General features: G+C 42.8%; 2 protein-coding genes and 2 pseudogenes across 2 annotated transcripts; 2 read left to right on the top strand and 2 right to left on the bottom strand.

Annotated features, from left to right (window-relative positions):
• Window positions 1-1,773: 1,773 nt before the first annotated feature.
• Window positions 1,774-10,807, top strand: LOC136529127 (cysteine-rich receptor-like protein kinase 40; annotated as a pseudogene).
• A 768-nt stretch (window positions 10,808-11,575) lies between these two features.
• On the top strand, window positions 11,576-13,692 carry LOC136529153 (cell number regulator 13-like). The gene is made up of 3 exons (XM_066522220.1): window positions 11,576-12,100; window positions 12,573-13,145; window positions 13,234-13,692. Exons 1-2 carry the CDS (start codon window positions 11,657-11,659, stop codon window positions 12,729-12,731), a joined length of 603 nt encoding a protein of 200 aa, XP_066378317.1. The 5' UTR covers window positions 11,576-11,656; the 3' UTR covers window positions 12,732-13,145; window positions 13,234-13,692.
• Window positions 13,693-15,051: 1,359 nt separating this feature from the next.
• On the bottom strand, window positions 15,052-23,511 carry LOC136529152 (G-type lectin S-receptor-like serine/threonine-protein kinase At1g61390; annotated as a pseudogene).
• LOC136528760 (uncharacterized) lies at window positions 19,886-20,260 on the bottom strand. The gene has a single exon (XM_066521743.1). The coding sequence runs from the start codon at window positions 20,258-20,260 to the stop codon at window positions 19,886-19,888; it is 375 nt and encodes a 124-aa protein (XP_066377840.1).
• Window positions 23,512-23,718: the final 207 nt, after the last annotated feature.

Below are 23,718 nucleotides of genomic sequence, written 5' to 3'. Positions count from 1 at the left end.
GGCCGGGTGACTAGCCGTGGTGGCTGACACTTGGGACATCGATAGGTGCAAGAAGACATGGAGTGACGGTGTTGACCGGGTCAAGACGGTGGATGCGCGAGTCGAGTGAGGCTCAGGAGGACTTGGCGGGCCGGCCGGTCGAGGACGGCGGTGACACGCGTCGGATGGCGGGGGACGCGTATGGAGTACGCTACCCGCGGACGGTTTACGAGTTTGAGCCTCAAAACCCGGGCGGAGGTTCCGAGGAGGGACGGACGGCACGTGGCGGTATCGGGGAGTTCGCGTCGAAGCGAAGCTACCGGTGAGTAGGTGCGGTGGCCGTCGGATCAAGATTACACCGGGTTGGACAACAACGCTCTTGGGCTTAGCGGTTCAACTCATTTGTATCCAGGGGCAAAACTGGGAATGTGTAATAGCCCTGTTAAATAGGATGAGGGAGCCCCCATCTCCCTTGCCTCTCTTTCATTTTTCTTTTTCTCCTTTTAGACTTAGGGTTTCTTGTTCTTGAGAGAGGTCCCCCAAACTGAAAAATTTGTGGGTGTATTCTGTGATATCTGGTGTGGGAATGGAGGCCCGAATCCTCTAGTTGTCCTTCGGGATTCAGTGATTTTGTGTGTGATTTTTGTTGCTCTTGTTTTCATTGTGTTCATCTATTTTCGTTCTTTCCTGTGATCTGAAATTTCCATGGATTGACCAAACTTTGGGCGATGATTTCTTAGGGATAGCCCATCTACTGCCTTCGGATTACCTGGATTCGTTTTCGTGGCAGTTGGATTTGGCTTGGGTCATAAATCGAGAAGTTTTGTGTCCGCCTGTTGTTCTGTTCTTGCAGCGTGACTTCTCTGTTCTTCGTTGTTCTTCACGCGGGGATGTGTTTCAGCTGCAGCGCTACCAGAGCTGGTGCGAAAGCGCCGAGCTTGCTTGTTTGAGCAGCGCCTGCTCTGACCGTTTGATTCATTGCTGCCTGTCTCTCCCCTCAGTTAATTCTTTCAGTTCGTGTTGTGGTATCCAGCAGCCGTACGCAGAGCACCAGAGGAAGCGATGACCACTCATGGGTACTGCATCTCTTGAGCAAATCGGCGTACACTGCCTGTGCGTCGAGCAGATTATCGGTGGTGGCCTCCCCTTCCATGTTTGTAGTATCTCTTGTCTGATCTCTTGCAAGTAACGCCATCATGGACAGAAGCAAGAGATTCGCCTGATCGTGATTTGTTTTTTCCAATTTATGAGTAGTCACTTTTTATCTACAGGAACCAAAACTTTCTTTGATTATTAAATCATTGTCATGGTCGTAGTGGACTACTAGCATTCATTTGGCTGGTGGAGTACTACTTGCGAGCTGCATTGTTCTCGTTCCATTAGTGCAACACTTGTTTAGTTCTCGTTCTTGCAGGATTGGTAATCGCTCCAGTATACAGGCAGTGAGTTTTTGTAGGAGCCGTTCCTAGCCATGTGGTTTTGCTGTAATACTGTTATCCAGTTGCAAAAATAGAGTGTGCCGGTCTAGATTTTTGTTTATCTGAAATTTGCGTGTTTGAGCTTCGATTTGACTTTCGATTGTTGCGATTGGCTTTGTGGTGTCTCGTTGTGTTCTTAGAGAATATCCACCCACTCATTTGGGTCGTGGACATCATGGTGTTTTATTTGCACGTTTGGTGGTGAACTTGGGACAATGGCCGAAATATTTCACAAAAAAATTTACGGCTCTCATTCACCCCCTCTGGTCGCCATTTCCGGTCCTTCGCTCGTCTGGATGTCCGTGTTTATCAGTGGTAAAATTATGTTTGCGAGTGCTACTCGCCTACAATTTCTAGAACACAACTACAGTAGTATCGAGTCTTGCCTTGGTGGCATTTAATCGAGCAGTTGCTGGGCGTTGTCCATATCAATGGCTGTTCCGGCTGCTGGGAGGTTGCATAGGGGAGTGGGGGAGCTCTCAGCTCTGTGCAGCAGTGACGCCTCTCGTCTTCTTCGTCTTGCGCGCCTTGTGCGGCGCCGGCGGGCCGCACAGAGGGAGGTGCAGATGCAGGAGGTGGTTCCATGGGCTGTTGGATGAGAAGAGCACGTACGGCCGTGGACGAAGCGTCGGCGGCACGATCGATCTAGGGGAGGGCTGGTGCCACACCATCGCAGCAGGTTGGCCTGTCGCCTTCACTGCGGGAGCCTGGCGCATTCCTCATTCTAGCTGTCTCCATCCGCGAATCACCTCGCCACAGCCACTGCCACGGATGATTCACACCGGAGATGGCCGTTGTGTCTCTCATAAATCTGCAACTTGTTCACCGAGAGATGAGGCAGGGAGAGAAGCACTCGCCCGCTGCCAGCCAAGAATGGCCCGAGAAGCCGCGGAGGTGCAGTGGAAGGGACGAGGAGGAAGAAAAGGCTCGCGCTGCCAGCCACCAGTAACTCTCATGGTAGTAATTAAGGTGTTCTAATTATGCCTGTCAGTCAACAATTAACATTTAGCAGTATCATTTCAAACATCACAGCATCAGATGCATGATGTACCAGTAGATATTTGCTTCATAAATCTTGCCATGTTTCATGTACGTGCTTCACTTTTTTCTTCACATTTGCAAAAATTTACATGCATAAACACCTATCTAAATTAATCTCAGCTTCTTAATTTCATTCCCTGTTTTCACGATCACTATTGTTGCTTCATGTTAGCCTGTAAAAGCTTGTCTAGATATGCTTAATTTCCATCCCACAAAGAGTGTCTTCTTATTAATTGCTTTGTCATTTACAATAGGTCAAAGAAACGGGGTTTGTTTCAATGATCTGCTTTTCCATGGATATTTTTTATGTGTTCTGTGCAATAGGTAGCTTTCGCAACATTGGGAATATAGCTAGCCATGGTCTCCAGATTCCAACCAGCATTGGAGTCATAGCTAAGCCTCGTCTCTATCGCACTCCAGATCATAGATCGTTAGAATCATTAATCAAAAGTCTGTCTGTTTCTTCTCGTTACGATATATATATATATATATTAACCAAAAATTAACTACGGCGCCACCCGACTACCATTCATCACCATGGCTACAACACCAGAGGAATTCTTCGTCAAAGGTCTCGTGGAGCGGTCACCACCATCCCCACCTGTCTTCCTTGACCTTCCCCAGAAGCCCAATGGCAGCAGTAGTGAGGGCCGGCGTCATGTCCCTAATGACATGGTGCTCCCTTACATCTCACGCGTGCTCTTGGAGGAGGATGACACATTGACGAGTTGTAGTTGGAGCAAGGCGGCCAAGGATAACGTGGTGGACGTACACACATTGTTGATCTCTTGTGCACAGGCAGTGGCAGCAAACAACCACATGGGAGCGTGTGAGCTGCTGAAGCAAATCAAGAAACACGCATCGGCGACAGTCGACGCAACACAAAGGCTAGCTCAATGTTTCACCAAGGGGTTAGAGGCACGGCTCATGGGTTCAGGCAGCCAGCTTTGGCAGTTGCTCATGGCCTACAACCTTTACTTTGCAGCCTACTGCTTCAACAAGACTTGAACATGGAGGCAGGTGAGGTGCTTGTCGTGAATGACCTCTTCAATTTTAGCACCTAGATGGACGAGAGCGGATACTTTGAGGACCCAAGCCCCAGGGATATCGTCCTCAATAACATAAACAAGATGAGGCCGGATGTGTTCATCCAAAGCATATTTTGAATTGTTCATGTGGTTCATCATTCTTGTCACGGTTTCGAGAGGCGTTGTTCTATTACATGGCGCTATTCGACATACTGGATGCAACCATGCCAAGGGAGAGCAAAAATCTCGATTGGTGCTGGAGCAGGTTGTGCTTGGACGTTCGGCACTGAATGCCATCGCTTGCAAGGGCCTGGACCGTGTGTGGACCGCCCTGAGAAGTATAGGCAGTGGCAGGTGAGAAACCAACGGGCAGGCCTAAGGCAGTTGCCACTGAAACCAAGCATTGTACAAGTAGTAAAAGATATGGTCCAGAAGCACCACCACAAGGACTTTCTGATCTGTGAGGATGGGCAATGGCTTCTGCAAGGATGCATGGATGGGGCGTGTCCTCTCTTTGCCCACTCAACATGGGTAGCAGAAGACGCCTCCTCTCGATGAAACTTTACTTTTCCTGACGCTGAATGGTATAGCAGGGTGTTCAGCAGCTCCCAGTAAAAATCTTGCGTAGTTGCTTTGATGACTGCATGTTTTCTTAGTATCTTGAATTCAGGTATTCTGCATGTCTGACTCGTTTCCCCCAGTGGTCAGTTGGTATATTTGGTCATGTTTTTTTTATCAGTGCACGTAATGCCGTATCAGCGACAGATTGTTCAGAGATTTTGCTGAATTGGCATATGCCTAGAGACAGACGGAGGAAAGCCTACAAAAAAAAAAGACAGGGGAAGCAAGGATACAATACAGATTAGATTGGTTTAATTATTTTAATACTTATTTTTCTAACAACATGGGTCTGAAATCTTTTATAGAAACAAATAAAATCTTTTGGCCTCCATATTCACTTCATGGTTCGTGGGTCCCTCCCATCGTTGTCTTCTCCGGACAGCTGGCCTCTTCTCCGGGATGTACGCTAGCTGGATGAGGCTTCACAATTGAAGTGTCAATTTGCACTCTCTCACGAATTAATTTTGCTGAGTTGGCATATATCAAGAGCTTGATGGACATCATTATTGATAACCTAATGCAGTAGCGGATCTAGAAAAAAAAAACTGCTACGAGGGGCTTCTTTCCTTCACTTCTACGGCTCTAGCCCCTCCTTTCAAGCTTCAACAGAGATAAATTTGAGGGTTGGGCTTCTTTCCTTCATTTTCTACCTCTAGCCTGTAACCTGTTCACGCTTCCAGCAACAGTAGAAGGGGCTCGAGCAGGGAGGAATTCTTATCCACAAGGAGGAATTTAATTAGCCAGGTCTTTGTTTTTTTTTTCTACCTCCGTCCCTGCTGATCCACATCAAATATCTTGCTAGACCAATCAATGAGATCCTAGACACACACCCACTCTTTTCTGTACTCCCAATCTGGCATATCAATAATGGATGCTCACCTACACGTGGATATTCTGCTCAACACGAGGAAGAAACTATACAAACATATGTGCCTACAGTAATTTCTCTGATATATATCTATGGATAATCATAACAAACCAACAAAACTTTGTCTTACTCTTTCATTAATAGTGCAGGTTTCATATAACCAAAAAAGCTAAATGGAGAGGTCGCAGACTTCCCTCAAATAGAAAAAGAAATATTTCACCAATTTCTAGAAAATGAATTATTCTCTGTATTAGCTTATATATATATATATATATATCACATACTCGATTATATTTGGTATGTGCAAATTTATTTGCTTCTTAAAATTTGTTCCACGTAAAGTTATGTCTATCACTATAACATGTGGATCTAATGGAAAAGATAATTTTATAGTCCGTATATGTAATTTGGCCACATAATTTGACTCCTCTTTATAAAAACAAATAACCACATACACAGTCCTTTTATGTAGGGGTTCTCATTCCCTTTAGGCTCACGTACTGTGGTAGAAAAAAAGAGCATGCTACATATAGAGGGGCATCGCCGCATCGTCGACAGCTAAAATTAATGCCAGTGTGCTGGTGGCCTCTCACCATCAGATAGCCTATATGCAATCCTATTTGCTGACCTGCTGGCACGACTAAGGCTATTCCCAGTGGTGTTTCATTCCATGGTTTCCAAGAGCGCCATGGTTTCCAAGAGCGCCACAGTTGTGTGGAAACTGGAGACAGGGGGTCTCCTTGTCTCAGTCCTTTTTTTGTTTGAAAGAAATGACCCATGTCATCATTTACTTTAACCCTTACACTTCCCCCACTAACTATGTTTTCAATCCATTTACACCATGTAGGTGAGAAACCCTTCATCCTTAAAGTCTGTTGTAGAAAAGGCCAATTAACCTTATCATAGGCTTTTTCAAAGTCTAATTTGAGAATTATCCCATCCTGTTTTTTCCTACACAGTTCATGTATTGTCTCATGCAGTATAACCACTCCTTCCATAATGTATCTACCAGGCAAGAAGGTTGTCTGGGATGGTTTTATCACTTTATTAGCCACCAGGGAAAATCTATTAGCCATTACATTCGTAAAGATTTTGAAGCTAACATTTAACATGCAGATTGGCCTATATTGCTGGATCATCTTGACTTCCTTCAATTTTGGGATTAAAGTGATAATTCCAAAATTTAAACTATACAAAGGTAACTTGTCCCTATGGAAATCCTCAAACATGGCCATTAGGTCACCTTTGATGAGGCTCCAAAACACCTGATAAAACTCAACTGGGAATCCATCAGGACCCGGGGCTTTGTTATGATTCATTTGGAAAATGGCTTCTCTGACTTCTTTCTCTGTAAACTTTTCTGTCAATATCTTATTTTCCTCCCTTGTTACTTGAGGAATATCCTCTACCAAGGACTCATTCATAGAACAATTGTTACTCATTTGTGATCCAAATAAACTTTTATAGTACTTTGTGATATACTTTTTAAGATTCTCTTCCCCTTCAATAATCCCCTGTTCCTGTTCAAGCCTGAAAACTCTAGTTTTTCTATGCTTGCCATTAGCTATCATATGGAAGTATTTTGTGTTGTTATCACCTTTCAGCATCTTAGTACTCTTTGCTCTTTGATACCATTTGACTTCTTCTCTCAGAAGTTGAACTAACCTATCATGGATACATTGCTTTAAATCACATTCTTGCTGACTTAGCAGCTGTGATTCTGCCTTTTTGTCTAATTCATCTGCCCTTTTAAGGAGCTCCTGTTTAGTGGAAGACCATGTTTTTCTCAGTTGGCCGCTTTCAGTTCATCGTCAAAGTCACTGTGTTTTTAGAAAATTTAGATCTCAGGTACTTTGGTTCCATTATTTCAGGTACTGGGGTCTCTAAGGTAGACCTTCCAGAAGACCAACCCCTGCCAAGAGCATGGCGCTGTGGAATGGAGTTAGTCAGCTGGCCAGCGTCGCGCAGCTTGCAGGGGTGGATGCTTATGGGCTCATCTCGATGATTGTGGAGGCTGCGCGGACGATTAAGAGGAACCGGGAGACCTGCCAGCTGCTTGCACGCCGTGCAAGGATGATCGGGGACCTTCTGCAGCAGCTCGAAAGGACACAGCTGATGCAGCACATGGAGACGAGGAACCCAGATGAGCAGCTGGAGGAGACGCTTTGGCAAGCATACATTCTCATCGTGTCCTGTCGTGATAGTGGCTACCTGCATAGCTGCTGTATGGGAGGGAAGCAGGCTGATCTGCTCCGTGAAGTGCAGAATGAGATCACCTTCTACCTCCAGCTTTCCCCCCCTTGTCAGCTTTGTCGACAACACCCGTACTTGGGAGCGGCTTCTGAGCAGAGCTTGTCCTCTGTGCTCAAGGGTATGGATTTCATCATGTGAAAGTTTCTAAGACTTTGTTGTGTTTCAAAAAGACAAGTTTCTTCCTCTACGAAAAAAGACCATTTTTTCTAGCTGATGAGATTCTTTCTTAATGCAAACTTTTTTTTTTTTTTGCTGATTTTGTTGGTAGGTGGCTAGCCTACATGCAACTGCTGAAACCTATGTAGCTTGTAATAAAACTCTAATTCAAATAAACTTATATAAGAAGCACTGTCCAAAAATTACATATTATGTCAAGGAAACATGTAAATATTTATTCCGTTTACCATGCCTCTTATTAAAATTAAGATTCAAAATGGTGATGGCAGTTTGTTGCTGGAATAATATTTGCTAAGATATAACTTTTGATCAAACGATCTTATTTGCCTTCTTTTTTATTTTTTGCGTCATTAAGGAAACTACAGATGAGTTACATGCAGTACATGATGCGGAACATGAAGATAGGTATATATATGGTATATCTGTGGTGTTCCTTTTTTCATGTAAAGTTATGGAGTGCCTTCGCTTGTGCATTCAGACATTGTAAACCTGCTTGGTTTTGCTGCTGTATATTTGGACTTTTGGAGACTAGACTGAATGATGCACTAAACATTTTATCACTCCAAGGTCACACCTCTCTTTGAATTAAAACCAATGTTTTAAATCTCTGGCTAAAGGTATTTAGCGGATGACCTCTAAAACAGCTATAGCGGAGCTAAATGAGGCTATAGCGGGCTATAGCCGCTAAGTTGTACATAAACACAAATAGTTTGATCAGCCTCAAACAACTATAGCCGGCTATAGCGACAACTATAGCTGGAGATTTAAAACCTTAATTAAAACCACGGCAAGGACTGTGATTGCTCAATATGAAATTTTTGCACTATCCTTGCAGAATATGGCTCTGTTTACAATTCTGGTGCTGATGCTTTTCCTTACGATATGTGATACTAATTATGTGATACTCTGATTAAGAAAATTGTGACCTCATCCACCCTACCCACATACACAAATGGAACTTGCTTTTTAACAGACAAACTCTTGAGTTTCTTTATTCATATAGCCTGTCATATTTTACATGTGTGCTACTATATCAGGCTTAGAACAGAGGCCCTCATGACCAATAAATTTGAAAATCTGGGAACTCATCCTCCCTCAAAACCTGAGGAAGAGAAAACAGAAGGTATGCTCATGCACTCCACAATTATGCAATATTTTCTAATAGCTGTGACATTTTGTAGCACCTGGGAATTGCTAAGATAGTTTTTCCTACTCCAAAGTACATGTACATCTATGTAACTTTTGGAAGATAACTTGCATCAATATATGAACAATATACAAATATTTGCTATACATTGATGCCTTTCCTTTTGATACAGGGGTATAATATAGCATAATCTTCTAGAATTGATCATTGCACGGATTTATCTCCCAGGGCATGGACAACTCACTGACTTTTCCTACTTGTCATCCTGTTAAATTTGATTTAAAGAAAATAAGCTTGAAGTTACAAAAATGACTTGACATAACGACTTCTGATATCTGTTCCTTTATGATTCTATTGGATACGTTCATTTGATTTTGGACAGGACAGGGAAGCTTCAAGTTATTGCTGTAGTTCAGTCATACTGTAGCCACCATTTCTTTAACTCTTTTTTCGAGAATGCATATTTTTAATCAGTGACAAAGTGGGGTGTCCTTTGAATTAGGCCAAGTCATGAACATGAGAGGACTAGTAAATCTCATTGGTGGCTCAAAAACAGCAGAATTATCACATTTTAGCATCTCTCAGATTTTGGCTGCTACAGACAACTTATCGGAGAGAAATTTGGTGGGACATGGTGGATTTGGCTATGTTTACAAGGTAATGTTTTCTCGAGACAATCTTTAGTATGAGACAAGTTCTTGAAATAACACCTAGATTAAAAAAAAACTTCTCTAAATGCATCTCCACTTGGGATGGGGCTAATCAATTATAGCACCTTGCTTCATGTTAAAGGTTAATCTGAAGAATGTGCTCAACTGCTCTACTAGTCACTGGCACAAGCAGTTTATATCATCTTATACCTGAAAGTTCTGTTATGCTCCCTTGTTCATCATTAGATGTGTTTTTTAACACTGGCACTCAAATCTTTTTCAAGGCAAACTATCTAATGGTCTTGATATCGCAGTCAAAAGAAAAGATGCATCTTCATTTCAAGGTCCACATGAGTTCAGAACTGAGATTGAAGCCATTCCAAATCTTCAACATAAAAACATAATTGCTCTACTTGGGTATTGTGATCAACGAGAAGAAAACATACTTATATATGAATACATTCCAAATAAATGCTTGGCATCTATCGTTGCTGGTAACTTTACATTAATATTAATGCCTCTTTAATCTTTCGAGTTCATTGTTCAGCAAGTGTATTACTCAATGATTTCTGCTACCAATGTATGTTCTCTTTTGTAGATGAAACAAAAAGGGAGATGCTAAATTGGTCTAAGCGTCTTCAAATAATCAAAGGGATAGCAGATGGTCTTGTTTATCTGCATGGGCATTCTCAGATGTGTATTGTCCATAGGGACATAAAAGCAGGCAATATCCTGCTGGATCACGAAATGAACGCCAAGATTATTGATTTTGGTCTGGCACTAATGTTGGCTCCAAATACGACTGCAGAGGTGGCTGTTATGGGCACATAGTAGGAGCTCATCTGATACAGCAATCAAATTATAGACACGACCTTCTTATTTTTCATTTCCATGTGTTTGCACACGCGCACTACAATGATAATCCTCTCTGTCTCTTAGTGGCTATGCAGATCCTGAATATGTTGCTACTGGAATTATCTCGGAGAAAGCAGATGTATATGGCTTTGGTATAGTACTTCTTGAGATAATAAATGGAAAGCTTATTCGGTCTTATAATAAAGTGAAGGCGAAGGGCCATACAGGGCTACTGCTTCCTGATTATGTAAGTATTTATTCTATTTTTTTTAAAAAAAAGGAGGCTAAATGTGATCTCTTTTTCGGTGGCTATAAATGACATTTTTCTGAGTCCCTTCTCTAGACAACGAGATTTGTTGGGTACACTTGAAGAACTATGATGGATCATACTTGTAACTATGAAATTTCACCTGATTGAAATTCTATTTTTTTCAGGCACGCAAGTACCAAACGAAGATGCACAAGTTTGTTGATCCCTTGCTGCGTGCGAAACAGCATGAATGCGCTCAGATTATGGAATGTGTGATGGTGGCCCTGTTATGCATTCACCACCATGCCAAACATCGACCTTCCATGTCGGAAGTCGTTACCATGCTTGGCAGCATCATTGTAGCTCAGTAACGTGGCAATAGATGATCAGCCTGGTGGTAAGGCTAGATCAGGTTGTACTTTTGGAAGAACCACAGAAACTGTTGCAGTATCATATCCAAAGTGTCAAGTAATGAACTACTGAAATATGTTAAGTTTGGTGAATCGATCATGATTCTGTTAACACCACAGAGAGAGATAGTTGCAACTAAACATTCGTGTAAACACACTGTGGTGAGCTGAGGGACCGAGTCCAACTTGGAGAGCTGGTCAGAGTTCCCTTTCGTGGCGTCTGTTTTGAGTACAGTTTACTAATGCTCAGGACATCGACATCTGGAAATCTTGTTGACAAATTGAGCACATTTGAGCTCAATCGGAAGCTCCTTAGAAGGTGATGCCTACCTTCAGCGCCGGCCGAATTTTATATTTTTCCGGTTGAATTATCAGTGTAATAACCTGCTCCCTTTTGTCTGTCATAAAATGCTATCTTGTTAGAGTCTGTCCACATGTGGTTAGGTTATTAGTCTAGCTCGAGATGACAGAGCATCTAGAAATCGATCACTGCTGGTCAGGCAGGCTGGCATTGCTGTGCCAACTACTTTATACAAGGCCGATGAGGAACCAACCAAATAATGGGTCCAACTTGGAATCTTTCAAAGATTGAACAAAATCATGCCTACTACTTTATACAAGCTTTGAAGCTTCCTGGAAACCCGGCCTCCTTCACGTTTGGCGCCAACTGTATGCTTCGCTCAAACATGTCAGCATCACATTTCAGAAAAATCTAATCATTTTCAACTGCCGTTGTCTCTTTCACACCAGTCAAGTTCTTGGACTTGTCTGCCACTTCCTCCCAAACCATGGCCTTTTTATGCTCTCACTCACCACCGCACCACCTTCTTCCTCCTCTCCATCTTCCTCGACCTCAACCACCCCAACCACACCACCAAACACAAATCAACGGCAAGGACATGGCTCTGGTCGGCCAGGTCGCCACGGTGGCGCAGCTGGTGGGTCTCGACGCGTACAGCCTCATCACCATGATCGCCGACGCCGCGCGGACGGTGCGCCGGAACCGCGCCACCTGCCGGCAGCTGGCGCGGCGGGTGGAGATGATCGGCGGCCTGCTCCGGCGGCTCCAGGACGCGCACCCGATGCGCGCGCCGGAGACGCGGGCGCCCGTGGAGGAGCTCGAGGAGACGCTCCGGCGAGCGTACCTGCTCGTGCGCTCCTGCCAGCGGCGCGGGTACGCGTACCGGTGCTTCATGGGGGCGCGCCACGCCGACGAGCTCCGGGAGGTGCAGGGCGAGATCGGCTTCTACCTCCAGCTCTTCCCCCTCGTCAGCTACGTCGACGCCACGCTCAACTGGGTGAGGCTCCTCGACAAGGCCGGTGAGAATTCGTCTAGCCAAGAGGTACAAGTACAACCACCTGCTCATCAAAACTAGTTCAGTAGTTCTTGTTTCTATGATATATGGTATCAAGCAGAAACACACTCTGGCACCATTTGGAGCACGGGAAAATTTTCCTGAATTTTGACTGGACTCAGTTTGTTTCGTACCAAATTCCTGCAAATTTCCCATGGAATTTCCACCTTCCAAAGAGGCTCTCAAATATGTCCTTTTACTATGCTTCTGTACATATTTGAGTATAAGAGACATGGTGATAGCCTAACTGCTAGGATTAAAAATCAAAACCTGGCTTCTAGATGTTTAGCTGCGTATGCCTTTTTGGTACACAAGATCTCTGCACAGGATCTTTGGATTTTTATTGTTATATAATATCTGAAAGTAAAAGGTTGAGACCTGCATGTCTTCTGTGTACAGTTTTTTGTTATTTTTCTAATTTGTGGAGAGCTTATGTGTTTGCCATCTGTTATTTGTACAGGCACCTGTGGTAAGACCGTCTCTTGTGCCGTTCCTGTTTCTATCGTGCGATGGATGCTGCTTAGGCATTGTTCAGGGATTATGCCTTGGTAACATGTCTTATTATGCACATATCCATGAATTTTCATGTGTCACTGCAGGAGTTGAAACACGTTACTGACTTGATTCTTTCTCATCTTATCACTCCACACACTAACAATGATCTAGCTAGCACCCTGTTTTTTCTTTGGGAAGAGCTAGCTAGTATGCAATTGTTGATCCTCTTTGTCAGATTTACTAAATTCAGGTGAAAATGCATTCATGTGTGCCAAATAGGTATGTTTGAATTTTCTTTCTCTCATGGGATGATCAAATCAGAGTTACTACCTGACCAACTCTTGGGTGCTGTTTTTAGAGTTTTCGGATGATCTGTTTGCACCTGTAGCTTACCTTCTGGTTCATCAGGACAACAAAGTTCCAGGGTCATCACAGGCTCCGATGCCGACACAGTCGGTGCAGCCCTTGAGCCTCCCACCACTGAAGGAGGAGTAGGGCAACATATGTCATTTACCCTTGACATGGTTCAATTTTTAAGGTTAAAAAAATAACAAACTCAATTCAGTATATTATCAACCTGCAAAAACCACATCTTCTAATTCAGTCTCTTGCCTGTATACCTACAGATTTTCTGACATAGAGCAACCCTTGCTGCTGTAAGGTGTTGAGACGAAATACAAGCTCTGAAGTGCCTGCCAAACTCCCTCTTAATTCTATAAGAGAACCATGAAAAAGTAAAAAAAAAGGATAGGCGAAGGCGCAAAGGGCGGTTCGACCAAAACCTTCCTAGCAGAGAGAACAATTTTCAAGATGTCAGACGTGTCTTGATGTACCCCGCAAGAAAAAAAGACGTGCCTTGATGTCATTTTTGCCTTGCTACTGTGAATACCCGCGGACGTACTACTACTATGAGTCTCAAATTCTTCAAATTTCTACAGTGCCTCTTTTTAACTAGTCAGAACTCAGAATCATGCAATTTTCAAAGGTGTCTCTCAATGTGCACACACGCTGCTTCTCTGAAGATGCAACTTGTACAGAGAATTTGTTCTTGATATTACATATAAAGAGAAAGAGATTCCACGCTTTGACGCATTGTACGCTGGATAAAGAAATTCCAGGCTTTGACACATTCTCTGAAGTTGCAATTCCCCTTGGCATGCTTTCATCATCTAGGTTCGAAACTTAACAAACCCAGTTCAGTATGTTATCAATCTGCAATAACCTCATCTTCTAATTCATTCTCTTGCCCTGTGTATCTTCAGATTTCCTAAGATAGAGCAACCGTTGCTGCTAGCTGTAAGGTTTTCAGATAAAAAAATATCACCTCTGAAAGAGCAACATGGATGAAATTTACTGTCATCGACCTGATGCACCTACTACTGCTGGAACTCCTCTTCATTCTGTAATAACCATGAAAACTTCGAGAAGGTAAGGCCAAATGCGGTTCCGACCAAAAACTTGTAGCAGAGATAACAACAACAATCAAGATGTCAGACAAGTGTTCATGTATTTTTTGCCCTGCTATTTCGAATACCCACAGATGTAGCACTTGAATATCAAATCCATCAAGTCTGTACAGTTCCTCTTTAATTCTAAATCTCTGCAATTCCTTTCCAGATCTGTAGACTAAAGTCAGAATCATGCAATTTTCAAGATGTATGCCTGTCAATGCCGGTCAATTTTCAAGACGCGATCCGAGCCGGGGTCCTAGTTGTAAAATTCTGGACCCAAAATAGAGGGTTATATGCAAATAATCGGATAGCGAATATTAATCACGATCCAATAGGGTTTTTTTGCATATATTCGGATCGCGATTATTGATCACGATCCAAAACCGGAGGCTTTTTGCAAAGTTTTAAGGGTGCCTTCTGCATATTCTCCGACCCGCCCGCGTGCCTGCAAACTGCAACTCATTTATCTGCAACACATGTTCAGATACTTCTGCAGATTGTCCCCTGAAACTGTGCATCGATTTCTTCTCTGAATGGTTGACATGGAAGAGGCGAGTGCTCAAATTGACGACCAGCCAATCGTCCCTGCTACTGGACACATAGAAGCAGCATGTGTGGATGTGAACAAATATCCTTCGAAATTTTTCAGGATTGTGATTCAAATTAGTGGGAGAAATGTCAAATAAAGTATGTACTGTTTCAATTTTCAGAGAAGCAGCATATGTTCATGTGAACAAACATCCTGAATTAAAGGATTCTGAATCGGCCCACATCATACAGAGATGACCAGAAATACATGGAAAGAATTGTACACATTTGAGAACTTTTTTTTAGGAAAAGGAATAGTTTCCGGCCTCTGCAGCTAAGTTTTCAGTATTTTCTGCTCATAAGCTGATTATAAATAAAAGGAAGAACAGTACGCAAATGAAAGGGAGAAAATCAAAAGCAAAGTGTGTGTATTATTGCTTACACATTTGAGAACTGAATCGTATGTCACATCAAGCTGATGATTAAATGCTAAACGTCTGCACTCTATAGTACAGACTACAGTCTAGTGTTTGATCCATGCAGTCCTTTTATATCCATCAAGCACACAGTCACACAGAGATACATGAATACATGATACTGCTGCCCAGAGCCCAGTGTCATACAAGCTAGGGAAGACATAGGTGTCAAATGTCAAAACCACGCCAGCGGGCGCCATTTGTCTGACCAGGCAGGCTTCTTTGTGTTCGGCAATTCTTTGTTGCCATTTAGCATCTCAAGAACTTGGTCCATGTTGGGGCGGCGTGCCGTATCATGCTCAGCGCACAGAAGTCCTATCTGGATGCACCTTCGTATCTGCTTTAGATCCGACGCTTCAAACAGTGCCGGATCAAACTTCTCCTTCATTAGTTCAGCTTTCAAAGCCCTCCAATCCTGACGAATGTAGTAAAATAAAAACGTAGCTGTTTTATGGAACATATCTCACCAAGAAATTAACTAGACCAAACCCAATGTGTCTATACTGTTTTGACAAAGATGTTTGTGTGTACTTAATTACCCGTCCATGTAGGCGCGGTGGTTTACATCTCAAGGGTGATGCCAAAAGCATACACATCATCTCAAGAAGGGTGATGCCAAAAGCATACACATCATTATTCGTAGATAAAATACCAGCTGCGACAAGTTCTGGAGCTGCATATCCCCTGAATTGTTAATTAAAGAAAAAAGAAAAAATCAGGAAATAAAAATGAAAGAAAAGCTTCGTGCATATGTACTCATGTCAATGGAAATATTTATGTGAGAGGCTTTTTATTTGTCCACGGAAACGTGCTAAGTGGTACCCAAAATTGTAACTTGAGAGGTAGCAGTATTTAGGTGTCAATTTTTAGTACCCAAAATGGTGAAAAGCTTTAGTGTAATTACATACAGTGTTCCCATTACGCAATCATGATTGATGATCTCATTATTATCAGGCAGAACTATAGATAATTGAAAGTCAGTAATCTTAGGATTCATATCAGAATCCTGGAGGATGTTGAGTGGCTTCACATCCATATGGACAACACGCTGCTCATGCAGGTAATGCAGACCCTGGGCTATTCCTTGAATTATCTGGAAGAGGGAAGACCAATGAATTCGGGAATCTGCAAAATTACAGATGTTATATCATGGTGGAAGCAATTATGAGCTCATTATATTCAACAAAGTTAATTAAGACAAAAGTTCGCCGAGGAGTGACATATGTTCAATATTTCTGTTGAAACATACCATCTATGATATCCTGTAAGCTTCCATTCGCCACGTATTCTTCCACCCATAGGAATTCCGTTTCTCTAGGTTGTTCCAACACCCCGCAATATCCAACAAATTTCACTATATTTTCATGCTGAAGCTTTGAAACAACAAGAAGTAGATCATAAATTTCGTCGTGTAGCCACACGCGATTGTCTGTTCTATGACATCTCTTTATGGCGACAATGTTTCCACCTTTTAGTACACCCTGTAAAATAGACACAATTACATAATGGGTCCCTGTTAGAGCTCTTGTACTGTATCATATTAAAACTCCATGTAGCATTATCTTTTGAAAAAACAAAGTTGAAAGGAGGTGCAATGTTAGCTCTCAAGAATTAAAAATCTGCACGATAATAGTAGGAAAAAAATGATCTGTAGGTGGTACCAAAATGTGTTATTTTTTTCATCACTCCAAACTATCCAGAACAAAGTTACCAAGCCAAAGCATGAAGTACCTTATAGATAATGAAAGAGGAACCTCGGCCGATGATGTTCCCATCTGAAAAGCTATTTGTAGCAACCTTCAACTCAGACCACCTGAACTCTCTTATGGCTGATATGGAAACAACGTAATCATGTAGTTTGGTATCTTGCTCCACAAGTGAACTTTGTAGTTGAAACACTTATTTTGAAGGAGTAAAGTAGTAAACATCAACAAATCTCCGAAAAAAGTAGCGAGCATGGATAATCATATATGAATAGCTAGCACTTTCGAATAAACTAAGTAATGTACAGACAAAAATTAGCATGGATTAAGATAAACTGTAATACCCATGCGTACCACACAAAAGATGCGATGAACACAATTGATACTTTAGTTTGTTAACTGAAAGTTATATTAAAAGATTGTAAAAAACTATTGGAATAAGTCCATCCTTAGCCCTCAACTATTGTATTTGTCTAATTTTAACCTCAAACTCCAATACTGTTTAGACGGCGGAGCCAGCCACCAGAGCCATTGGTATCAGCTCTACTAGACGCTGGTGTCAGCTCCTTGAAAGAACAGTGCATAAGACTGATTTTGCTGAAAATCATCGATGTCAGCTGACATCGATAAAGAGGCCTGGCTCCGCCCCTTTTGACACCTCCAACATTTAATTCCACTTCAATTTGGCCCAGGAGTTGGAACAGCAGTTTATGTCCGAAAAGGGACAAAACTGGAGCAAACCTGAATGGAATATATTTTTTCTTTTAACTATTATTGTCTATAAATTTTGGTAAATTATTTGGACATCGAAATGGCTTCAAATAAAAATTCAACGAGAAAATTATAGGTTGAAAACTACAATTTTTTAGATTTTTTTTGTCTCCTTCCAAATCTGATGTTATAAATTTCCAAAAACAACTTGAATTAAAATTACAAACACGTCAAATATCTATGCTAGCTTGTAATCATGAAGGAATCCATACTCTGTATTACAACTCACAGAGCTAGGCATCCGTGCCATTGATAGCACATGGCTTATCATTGCTAGCTTAGGTTATGATCCAGAAGGTGAGCCTTTTTTTAATGTCAGTTCTAGTTTTCCACTGATCGCTGAAATTAAAGGTGTGATTTATTTTTATACCATGATATGGGTACGACACAACACAGATATACCAAAGTACAGGATGTGATCTTACCAACTAATAAGGGAGCCAATGGCACCTCACTTCCAGCTATTACGCTGTTTTCCACATCATTCGACTCAGTTCTGCAAATGGTATTGAGAGACAATGATTATTCTAATTACGTAAAAACTCAAAAGAACAAAAATAAGAATAAGTTTAACTAATTAACTTTGGCATCCAATATCCATTAGCCAATGTACACAAATAAAAGCTATACGCACAAACTGAGCACAGCTTATAGTTTGTTAGGTTTTCTTGTGATGGAACCTATTGCCCACTTGGGTTCGAGTCCTCGACTTGATATGGATGCTTGAATTTTCTTAGTTTGATGAAAGGTATATGGAACCTCCAGCATGAATGAATAAGCTAAAATCACAAGCAATAGTGGCGGCAACAATTTGTGTTAAGATGGTTAATGGTATGGAATGACACTTTTTTTATAGATAGTTTATGGTATACTTTACTTATATAGTTATATATGTTACTATATATCATACCACCACAACAAAAGAGGTTGCATCGTATATAACCGACCTAGCATCATCAGTTGAATAGACCACTCCTGCATCCTGAAATTGCAAAATGATGCAATTACGATATCGTGATGAAGCCTATATATGGAGTTAAACTGAAATTTGTATCACAACTAGATCCAACACAAATTAGCCATCTTGGCCATATAGCATTCATTATTTGGGTAAAATGCCTTCTTCAAGGAAACTATGTCTGATCCTTTGTATCATCACTGGTAGAGTGCCCGTGCCTTGCAACGGCTTTCTAATTTAACAGATCCATTATATTAGATAAAGTATCATGGCATGACTTAAATAAAGTTTTTTGTGAAAATAAAATAGGAAAAATGAAAACCAATGAAAATGCATTTCAACAATATAATGTGCAAATATCATTATCTGCATGGGTAAAAAACACAAACAATATAATGGTACCTCTGGCTGCCTGGGTGGAGGATGACCACCACCAGCTTGAATAGTAAGCAACACGATGGTGGCCTGGGTGTTGACGGCGAAGGACGCCAGCATCACCTTGTTCAAGATGCCATCCTTTACCCGGTGCAGCTGCTTGGACAGATCCCCTGCTTTGATGAGGCGGCGGATGGTGCTCCTCTCCTGGCAGGCAGTGACGAGCTCGAGGGCGTGCTGGAGAATCCTCCAGGGCGCCGCTCATCGTCGGGCTATCATTCATCATCCCAGTCTGTTGAAGCTGCGACAGGATGGCGCTGAATCTGAGCACCCGCTTCCTGATCTCGCGGCACTCCTCCTCGTTGTGGCGAACCATGTCCACCGCCTCCTTGATCGCCAGCCCAAGCTTGACGATCTTCTCCACGCCGGCCACCGGATCAGCCATCTAAGCCCCTCCTGTCAGGACAAGGGGTACAAATCTGCAAGAACTTTGAATACACAACTGAACTCAAGATCAAACTGAGATGAAGAAACTTTCTTGTCAAGTACAGCAATATAGTCAGTGAAATCGATTGATTCTTCTCACCAATAGCTTCCCCCTGTCTGGCTATCGATCGCCGAGCATGACTTGGTCACTAAAAATCACTCCCCAATTCCGAGCTGGTCGGATTGTTAGCTGGGTGAGAAGAAAGACCTGCAGACTCATGGCGAGGTCTTCGCAAGGAAACGAAACGCAAATGGATGGGCCCGTTTTCGATCTCCTGCAGTCGGTGTCACGCTAGGAGGCCGCGTGCTGCAGCCTGTAATCGCACTGTCGCAGACTGACAATCACTCTTCTGCGCAAGCGCCACTTGCACGGTTGCTACCGCAGTGGCGATCTGATCGCCCGGCTGTGCACCTGTGAATGGAGGCACCGGCACGCCGAGGACGAGGCCCGCCGACTGCGCGCCCGCGGATGAGGGCACCGACGCCGGTTGTGCGCCAATGTTATGGACGAGGGTCGCGAGGACATCCATCTAGCGCTGCAGGTGGTCGAAGGTCGCCATCCACTCACCGAAGGCGCCTGTGGAAGGTGCAGGCTGCTGCGCAGGCAAGGGCGCCACAGTGGCTGTGGCGGTGGTGAACACGGGCGGAGCTGCGGAGGACAGGGCCAGCATAGCCCAAGGATGTGTGCCGAGCGGCGTGGAGATGGGCACGGCGGCGTAGGATCCGGCCGGCGGCGCTGCGGAGAACAGGGCTGGCGCAGCCCAGGGATGTGCGCCGAGCGGTGTGGAGAAGGGCACGGCGGCGTAGGATCCGTCCGGCGGCGCTGCGGAGAACAGGGCCGGCGTAGCCCAGGGATGTGCGCCGAGCGGTGTGGAGAAGGGCACAGCGGCGTAGGATCCAGCCATGGTCTCTGATACCAGATGTTATGAATGGCGTTGGGGTTGTTGGGATCGAGAGGAGCGAGCTGAGGGAAGTGGCAGCGATGCGCGGGCTACAGTACCAGCAGCGCTACAGTATCTGTGGGTACTGTTCGCGTGGTGGTGGCGGCGGCTAGGGCTAGGGGCGCAGGGGGAGGCCGGCCGCGGGGCTTCGCCCACGGCCGGCAAGAGAGAAGTGATTTCCTTCTAATCTCTTGCTTGATTAGATTGATACATGTCATCTCCTTATATAGAGAGGTTTACTTGACTCCTAAGCAAGCGACTAATTAACCTTAACGGGCTAAGGCCCAATAGGCCCTTGACTCCTCTAACACCTGTCTTGAATTTTGCTTATATCTCTTGAACCTTGAATGATTCTTAATTTGGTTAATTTTATCTCATCTCTTAAATTGATTTTTCTCTTCACTATATGCATCTTCCCAGCATGATATTTCATTCACCATTCTATAATGTAGTTCCAAGACTGCCTGATTTTTCCCTAGATGTTGATCGTATCGTTAAAGTGGTTGAACAGGAAAACCCAAAATGCATATTTCTGACATCCCCAAATAATCCAGATGGCAGGTATATCTTTGTCATCCATAAGTGGAGGAACTATTCTATTGGCTGCTGTCCAGATTGCCATATTTTACTGAATTACTTTGATTCTATTTGTTCAGTGTAATCAACGACGAGGGTCTTTAATATTTACGAAAATGTAACTATGTATTTAACTAGGTAGTGTGCCCGACAACCAAACTTTTGTACTAAAAACACACGGATCGCACATTAAATACCGATGTTAAAGTGACATTTAATCCAAAAAAACAAAGTTCATGAAATTAACACAGTCATGGAGAGCGCGGCGTCGCAGACTCACCAACTCTTTTTGTGCATTGCAACGGGAACAAATAATGTCCTGATAATTTAAGCATGAAAGTGTTGTATTGTTAAAAAAACGATAATGCGAGCGTGATGTTCGAAATGTCAATATTACAAATTGAAGTGTTGTATTGTTACAAAAAAAGCGATACATGCACTATCAAACTTCTATTGTTTTTGTGATTTCTTCCTTAAACTACAGTAAAACATACAAGAGCATGCTAATCTGAAAGAAGAGCAGATTATGTAGGGAATTAGAAAATCATGAATGAAAAATCAGATTAAATCTACAACCAAACTTGATCAAACAAGGCACTATTCAGACTAGAACCCTAATATCAAAGGATTCATAAACCAAATGAATTAACAAGACCTCATGAGAAGACATCTTGGGGACAGGCCATGCATTTACCTAAAACAATGCATTTTTCAGATGGCGCTACACGGGCATTTAACCACAAGATCAACTCCCGGCAGGCACAGGGGAAATGGTTGAGTAGGAATTCAGACTGTCTTTTGTACCACTTTAATTATAATAGGATCAGCTCATGTCAAAGTGTTTATGCAACCACAAATAAATTGGCCAATATAAAAAAACCTTGCGATAATCAAGGTGCAGATTTTATTACCAGAAAAGCACCAAAGTAACTTGAGTTCCCAGTTTCAGGTTGATACAGTCAAAGAAGCACCAAAGTAACTCTGCATGAGACAGGAGATTGATAGTCGGTGTGACATCATTGGTACTTGAACATTCTAAAGAAGAGAATATAGCATATTAAAAAAAAGAACATTGAAAAAACAGCTGCTACTCAGCACACCACACCATCTGCAGGTTGAAGTGAATCTAGATTTCCTGATTTCTTTGAGAAACAGAGACAGTCATAAGAGATTTCTGTGTAGAGTATGCCGTAAAATAAGACCCTTCATGCTATTTCATTACTACTCCCTCCATTGCACAACAGGAATCCAAAGCCATTATCCATACACAGACCACTGCACCAAGCCTAATAAAAAATGGATGATAAATGACAACATATGCCTCAACCATTACACATCATTAATCATTAACTAAAAGCATTCCATTCCATGACAGCTTAACAGCAGTTAATGTGTATCACTAACATAGAGCAACAAAAAGGATCAACTTAACAGATTGCTGATAGTCAAATCATGGAAGAGGCAATAGAAGATGTTTCATTCCATATGAAACCATACGCAGGGGGAAAGACAAGATTATTTCACCCTTGATAATTGTTTTTTTTATAACAACAGCCAAGACACATGAAGCAATGCACATTTTGAAACATCGATACTGGGTAAGAGATTAGGTAGAGAAAATTCATATTTCTTAGGTAAGAAATAGAATGTACAAACCTCCTATTTTCAATTTTTATTGAGTGGAATAATATCGTTTCCACCAGTCACAGAATTTACATGCAAACGGCCACGGATCGAGCTCGACAGCGTGAGTGTGACGAGCAGCTTTGCCTGCAATTTGACACAGAGAAGATACCATACAAATAAGAATAATCACTATTATTTGCAGAAGTTCCTTCAAGATGGATTCGCTGGAGAAATTACCTACATTGCTTGATGCACATGGTGAGCTGGATGTGGATAGAAAAACTACATTTGACACTTACAGCTCACTCAGTTTATTGTACCTCTGAAATACAGGAGAGTGCTAGTAGGCTATTCTTTTATACTAACTAAGTTTTACTGAGTAAAACAACAATTGTCAGTTCTAGATTACGAAAGGAGGGCTTGTGTGATTTGTTAAGGAATAAATGTAATCCACGCAGCACATGAAAAACTGTAGAATCACTTTTCTAAACGTATTCAGGATTAGTACAATAGATAACATATGCACATGTGATTTGGCACTCAAAAGTACAAACCAAATCATAGTAGTATACAACAACGAACCTAGGTTCTAGTGACTTTGAAAGGGATCAAAGTTAGTAGACATAAGAGCACACAGAACTACAGGCGTGGATCCAATGAAGGACATACCTATTGGGCGCTCCTAGCCGGTGAGCGGCTGGCGTCCGGTGGCGGTGGCGCGAAGCAGAGACGGCGGAGACCTGGGCGCCTGGGTTGACGGGGCAGGGTCGTTCCGGCGGTGACGACAGCGGGGCAGGTCGTGGAGGCAGTGGCGCGTCCAGCGGCGGCGCAGCGCGGCAGGTCGTGGAATCGGTGACGCGTCCCGCGGTTCGTCGGCATCATCGGCGGCGGCGCGTTCCGCGTGCGTCATCGGCAGCGTGTGGCGTTCGTGGGAGGGCGGGGAGGCCTCGTGGGAGTCAACTTGAGCTCACAAAGTCACGCTACTCTCAAAGTCCACAATGGAGAATGGACTGGTTCATACTTCATTGAAAGGATACATAATAAGCCAATTATAAACAATATGACAGCTTATAGGGGGTAAGAAAATGGTTTCTAGATAGCATATCTCACATTCAAAAGACCACAGCTCAAACACATAAATAGGTAATTCTTATTTCTGACAAGATATATACATGTTGTCTTCCAAATCAAGCCTATAAGCAGATGCTTCTGTTTGGATA

The sequence above is a fragment of the Miscanthus floridulus genome, chromosome 19 (assembly GCF_019320115.1).
Source record: "Miscanthus floridulus cultivar M001 chromosome 19, ASM1932011v1, whole genome shotgun sequence".
Classification (NCBI taxonomy): Eukaryota; Viridiplantae; Streptophyta; class Magnoliopsida; order Poales; family Poaceae; genus Miscanthus; species Miscanthus floridulus.
The sequence above is the reverse complement of the archived record's forward strand: the minus strand, read 5'-3'. Positions and strand labels throughout refer to the sequence as shown.